A 6,913-nucleotide genomic window follows, 5' to 3' on the forward strand; every position below is an offset into this window, starting at 1 on the left:
ACACGCACGTATGTTTAAATATTTAGGAAAATCATGCAGTCACTTGGTCTAAGATGTATTCTTAATTTTAAATTTAGCATTGAATAACTTAGTTAATTATTGTCCAGCATAATGTTTCCAACTATCCATCTACTCTTAATATAATAAACATTAACAATTTTTTACTGTGATTCTCCACATAAGTTTGTTAGAATTAAGTGTTGAGGAAAAGAAAATGAAAGACTTTAAAGTTAAAATATACTTGTATAATAACTTTAAAGCTTTTTTAATCTTGCATTCTACTACCATCTAAATTTCATACTCCCAAACAAACAAAAAAAGTTAACTTGATTTACCTTCTCTTTCTTTTTCCCTTATAACTTTTAAACATGACTTTAGTGATGAAAATGTCACAAATTCAAACCATGAAAACAATCTCTCCACTCATATATATATATGTTCTCTCCAAATCTCATTAGGTTGGAGCCTTGTGTGTTTTGCAGCCATAATATAACAATTTGAGTATTGAGGACCAATTTAAAAATTAACTCAAATATTATTATGTATATTAAGAATAGTGAGGTGTGGATGAAGATGAAAATGGATTAAGAAAACTACCCCATTATTTCTCTTTGAGAGAGAAAAAAGCTTTATCATCTTCATGACTCCCTTATAAAAAAAAAGTCATTCCTCGTCTTACCAATAGACAAGAACCTGTTGTCTCAAACTCTATCTCAAATTTTGTCTCATACCAATCATATTATGCCACGTCAATTAAAAAAATTAAATACTCATAATTTTATCAGTTTTGTTTCATTATGATTGGTCAGAGACGTGGTTGGGGATAACAAATCCCCATCCCTTACCATTTTCCTCCCTCCCATATCATTCTTTATCTCCCAAACAAATTAAGCTTGGCTAGGGAGAAACCCACATCTTTCTTATGTGGCAAGACCATGCAATCAATTATAGAAGTTTTTACCAATTGAGTTAGTTAATATTTTCTTCCTACACTATTTGTTTATGAAAATGCATCCATTTAATTTAAAAGTAAGTTTAAAATACATACTTTATATCTTACCCATTAATTCTAGAAAAATTGAATGATTTGAATTAATGAATAAACGTCAACCATTAGATTTTCCTAGAATTAATTGCTAAGATATAAAGTATATTTTTTAAACTTATTCTTCAAATAAATGGAACCCTACCCTTTGTTTATAACTAAGAATCTAGGATACCATATATTGACATATTCTTACACATAAAATACATATTCTATTGCATTTTATTTTTATTTTTTAGAAGGCTGCTGTAGAATATTTCCAAGTTAATTCAAACGTGTTTATTAAAACTACAGTTATTGTATAAAATAACCTATCTGAAATTGAAAACCCATCCACACGGTGCATGCATAGAATAAATCAGGGTTACCATTATTTTTAAGAAGATATATGATTCACAAGTTCATGTCGTCTTATTTGACTATATCACTCTTTTTGAATTCAACGCAAACAATATTATTACATAAATCTGTTTAATGTAGCTACTTGTTGGATATGATAAACAAAGGTTAATTTATAATAACTTTAAATTTAAACTTTATTAAATATTAGTGAACTAATATGAAAAAATCTTTAATATTTATTTGAATAATCATATTTCTAATGGTTAGTCTCTTATTTATTAATTGAAACACTGTTGTGGTAATTGGAGGAGTTAGGAAACAAATCTTTCTTTTACATGCTATATTAGTATATTAACATAAATTTTATATACACACCATTTGTATTTAGTGAAAAAAGTGTAAATAACTTATTTTTTAAATTAAAATTAATATATATTTTTAAATAACCATTTCTCATTAAAGAAAGATGTAGTGAAACATATGACTATAGAATATTACTATTATTAGATTATATTACTATATGATAAAATAACTAGTGAAAATCTAATAGTACAAAGCCCCACCTAATTCTCAAAACGTTAGTCAAAGTAGTATTAAGCTAAAGATCTAATTAGAGTGACATTTAATCACACATCTAAAAGGGAAATCTTACTTATGATGAGATTAAATATAAAAAACTAGGGGTGAGATGGGTGTAATCTTATTGATTCATTCGCTCATACCGGGTATGAATAGGGAGGGTCATGTTTGAGTTCAAAAATTGAATCTAGTCAATATTTAGGATCGAGTATAAGACAAACATGACCCAACCCGTCTCATATGCGCTCATTCATCATGTTTGTGTGTCTCTATCATTGTGTATAAAGTAATGATTTCTCTTTGATCGAAAATATTATTGATTCTTTAAATTTTCATGTTATATATTATTAACAATATATGTATATATAATAAATCATTTATATATCAAAATAAATATCTATAATACATAATAGTAAATAATAATCAGAAGACTTCGTCTAAAATATGAATGCATTATATATAATTAGGTCTAGGAACAAATCTGAATTCAAATACTAACCCGACAATCATTTAAGATTTGGTTACCTTTGAGTCTATAGTCGAGTTCGAATTCATAAATTAACTCAACTAATTAATGCTAGAGTATATTTCCTTGTCCGAAACCAGAAAAGCTATGTTCTCTTTCCAGCTAAGTCAACAAGTAACTCTCTCAAAATTTCCCAACACACCCTTTTCTTTTCTCCATCCTTAACTAAACACTTCATTCTCTCTCTCTCTTCATTTCCTTAAACTTTCCCAATGAAGCAGAAAATACCCCAACCCACCACCACCCCATTCATCAAAATCCATTCTTTTATATGAAGAAACCACCTTCCTCCGCCGTTAACCTCCTTCTAACCGCCGCTACCCTCTTCGCCGTATTTATATTCTTTTTTATACCTTCATCTCATGCTCTCGGCTCCGGCACCACCCTCGCCGTCACTGATGACTCCGCCACCGTATGCGGCGTTGTATCAGGACCACTACCACACCGGATTGAGTGTTACCGTGCCGGCCAGGTCATCTCCGTCATTCCCAATGTTTCATTCTCCACAATCTCCGGTGGCCGGAGCTTCTTCTCCGGCCTCAGGTCCGGCAACACCAGTTTGCTCTTATGGGACACTACCAATTCCAGTGACACTTTCCAAAGGAAAAGGCTTTACAACAATGGGAATGTTCCATTGGAGAATATCGCAGTTGGTGATAGCCACGTTTGTGCAACCGTGGCTAACTCTGGAACTGTGGAATGTTGGAGAATTAGCAACACATTTGAATTGCCATCTGGGTATGAAAGTTTTGATTCAATTTCATCTGGGTATGGTTTCTCTTGTGGGATTTTGAATAAAAATGGTTCCTTTGTTAAGTGTTGGGGTGAAAGGGCAATTTCTAGTGAGATTGAGAATGGGTTTAGGAACATGTCTATGTTGAGTATTGTAGCAGGAGGTGAACATGTTTGTGGATTGAACTCAACTGGGTTTTTGGTTTGTAGAGGAAACAATAGTTTGGGTCAACTCAATGTTCCTCAAGGTGAGGCTTTGGAATATTCAGGTTTGGCACTTGGTGCTGAGCATAGTTGTGCAATTAGATCTAATGGTTCAGTTATTTGTTGGGGTGGTAGAGACCAATTCTCTTATAATGTCACACAAGATGTTTCTTTTGAATTGATTGTTTCTGGTTCCAATTTCACTTGTGGATTGACAACAGTTAATTATTCAGTTGTGTGTTGGGGCCCTGGTTGGTCTAATTCCTCAGATTCGAGGTTTGAGGAGCTTCCCTTACCTAGGATTCTTCCTGGGCCTTGTGTTCAATCTTCTTGTAGTGAGTGTGGTATATATCCTGATTCTCAATCACTATGTTCTGGACTTGGTAACATTTGCAAGCCAAAGCCTTGTTTGCCTCAAATACCAGTGCCAAATTCGCCACCGCTATCGTCCCCACCGCCACCGCCAGTAGTGTTTGCTCCATCACCATCTCAGTCGAAGACCTTGACGAGAGGTTTATTGGCATTTGCGATTGTTGGATCAGTGGGAGCTTTTGCTGGTATTTGCACAATAGTCTATTGCTTGTGGACCGGTATTTGTTTCGGGAAGAAGAAAGTACATAATTCTGTGCAACCAACAATCACTAGAGGTGGTAGTAGTTCTACTTCCAATGGTGGGAGTGTTTCGAATAGTACCCCACCTTCGAGATCATCTACCATCAGGCGCCAGGCTTCGAGGATCATGAGGCGCCAGAGGAGTGGAACTTCGTCGTTTAAGCATCATGATAAGGCTGAGGGTTTCACCCTGGCTGAGCTTGTAGCAGCGACCGACAATTTCTCACTCGAGAACAAGATTGGTGCTGGAAGTTTTGGTGTTGTTTACAGAGGTAAACTCGCTGATGGCCGCGAAGTTGCAATCAAGAGGGGTTTCGAAACTAGTTCAAAGATGAAGAAGTTTCAAGAGAAAGAGAGTGCTTTTGAATCTGAATTGGCCTTCTTGTCTCGTTTACACCACAAGCACTTGGTTCGGCTAGTTGGATTCTGTGAGGAGAAAGATGAAAGGCTCTTGGTGTATGATTACATGAAGAATGGGGCACTACATGGTCACTTGCATGGCAAACACAATGTGGAAAAGAGTGCTAGTGTCTTGAATTTTTGGAAAATGAGGATCAAAATCGCTTTGGACGCGTCACGAGGAATAGAGTATCTCCATAATTATGCAGTTCCATCTATAATTCACAGAGACATCAAGTCTTCTAATATCCTTCTTGACGCGAATTGGACCGCAAGGGTATCCGATTTTGGATTGTCATTGATGAGTCCAGAGCCTGACCGTGACCAAAAACCTACAAAGGCAGCCGGAACTGTGGGATACATCGATCCCGAGTATTACGGTCTAAATTTATTGACAGCCAAAAGTGATGTCTACGGACTTGGAGTTGTACTACTAGAACTTCTAACAGGAAAAAGAGCTATATTCAAGAATGGCGAAGACGGCGGCAATCCAATAAGGTTGGTAGACTTTGCAGTGCCTGCTATTATGGCTGGAGATTTGTTAAAATTTTTGGACCAACGGGTTGGACCGCCGGAACCGAATGAAACAGAAGCAGTGGAATTGATGGCATATACTGCTATGCATTGTGTGAAGTTGGAAGGAAAAGATAGACCAACAATGGCTGATATTGTCTCCAATTTGGAGAGAGCTTTAGTTCTTATTGATAGTAGCCATGATAGCAATTCAAGTGGTATAATCTCTATTGTTTCAGAATGATATTCTTATTATTTCAAATCCCTGTAAAGGGAACAAAAGATTGTAAAGTTTTTCCAATTCATGATGATTCTTTCTGATAAATTGTGTATATAGATTAGGATGTCATGAACATTTAAGTTGTGTAGATTGCAGAATTTTGCCACACTGAATAGCTAGTAGAAAAATGGATCATTTAAACTATTGAGAATTTAATTTCTAACTACATAATTTACAACCTACAATACTTGAATGCAATTACTCATGTTCATAACCAACAAAACGTTGGTATAGTAGTATAAGACCCACTGGATACTCAGGTAGACCAAAAGGTCCAAAGTTTGATTCATATGATCGACATTTGTTGTGACTGACACCTAAAAATGTATTAATTTCTTAATCATGACATCCCAAATTAAAGTACTAACAATGCTCACGGAGATGTAACGCGGCAAGAACTAATCATAATTTGTTCACACCTTTCTCACATTCCTAGTTTACCAAGTCAACCCATATCATACGAATGTGAAAAAGGTGTGAACAAATTATGATATTTGAGGCATGAAAATACCATGCAATTGCATTACATAGAGTTTATATACTTGTATAATTGAATTTGATATAAAATAATATCTCATTCACATCTAGAAAGTACAAAGACTTGAATCATAAAATAAAAAGCAACCTTACACGTGGTTGTTGTATCATTAATAATTAATCAGTTTTCTCCACTTCACCTTTTTAAATATTGACCCAACAAAACTAGACTTAGTCTAATTTTGTTTCACCCTTTTGAAATATTGTTTCCAACTTCCACGAAAGGCACCAATTTGACCAAAGACTAGACAACGTCAAATCCAAGTGGTCCCCGTTCTGTTTGTATTCCTCTTATCCTTTTGCGTAAGAAAATATTTTTTTTTTGAGATTCGTGACTGTCTCTTTTAATAATTATTGCTCCCAGTAATCGAATTCTCAATCTTCGGGATCCATAAACTATTAGACCACTAAATTAATGTCTTATTGGTAATTGGTCCCAGTTTAGTACTCAAATTTCTTTTTTTATCTTAATCATATTTGTGAATAAAAACTAATTTTTTTGTATATTTATATTTGTCTGTCTTAATAAGTGTTACTTGAAAGAATGATCAGTATCGATAAGCTCGATAATAGTGGAATAAAAAGGAGAAATAAAAAAAGCTGAAATTTTTTCAGCCTACTATGCTAAAATGATGTTACACCTACCATAAGTAATATAATAAAACACTTCATACAATACTTACACGTCACCTCTATCTATTATCTGTGTTTATAACATGGTCGTTTAATAACTTCCATGTTTTGTAAAAATAAATTACAAGAAATACTTCTATATTATTTAAGAACATGAAATATTTTTATAATACACACTTTGTGTGTAAATTTAAAATATATGTTACTTATTGATTATTTTCGCTTTAGTCACAATGTGCATCCAGAGATCCAGTAACTTTCATACCTTTTAATGCAGGCAAAATATCATAATTTTATTTCTTTACCTTATTTATAATAATTGAAATTTAAATACGTAAAAACTAATTTTTTTGTATATATTTTATTTATTATTTATTTAAATAAAATCTATTAAAATAATTACTCAATTATTTTATGTATTTTAAAATATTATATGGTGGACTGATACTAAAAACAAAACCAACACAATAATTTAAGATTTGACGTTAACATTTTATATTTTTAATATATA

At 33.4% G+C, this 6,913-nt stretch overlaps 1 protein-coding gene across 1 annotated transcript; it reads left to right on the top strand.

Moving 5' to 3' along the window:
* Positions 2,627-5,277, top strand: LOC109328658 (putative serine/threonine-protein kinase-like protein CCR3). The gene has a single exon (XM_019562227.1). The coding sequence runs from the start codon at positions 2,764-2,766 to the stop codon at positions 5,194-5,196; it is 2,433 nt and encodes an 810-aa protein (XP_019417772.1). The 5' UTR covers positions 2,627-2,763; the 3' UTR covers positions 5,197-5,277.

Source organism: Lupinus angustifolius, chromosome LG15 (genome assembly GCF_001865875.1).
Source record: "Lupinus angustifolius cultivar Tanjil chromosome LG15, LupAngTanjil_v1.0, whole genome shotgun sequence".
Taxonomy (NCBI): Eukaryota; Viridiplantae; Streptophyta; class Magnoliopsida; order Fabales; family Fabaceae; genus Lupinus; species Lupinus angustifolius.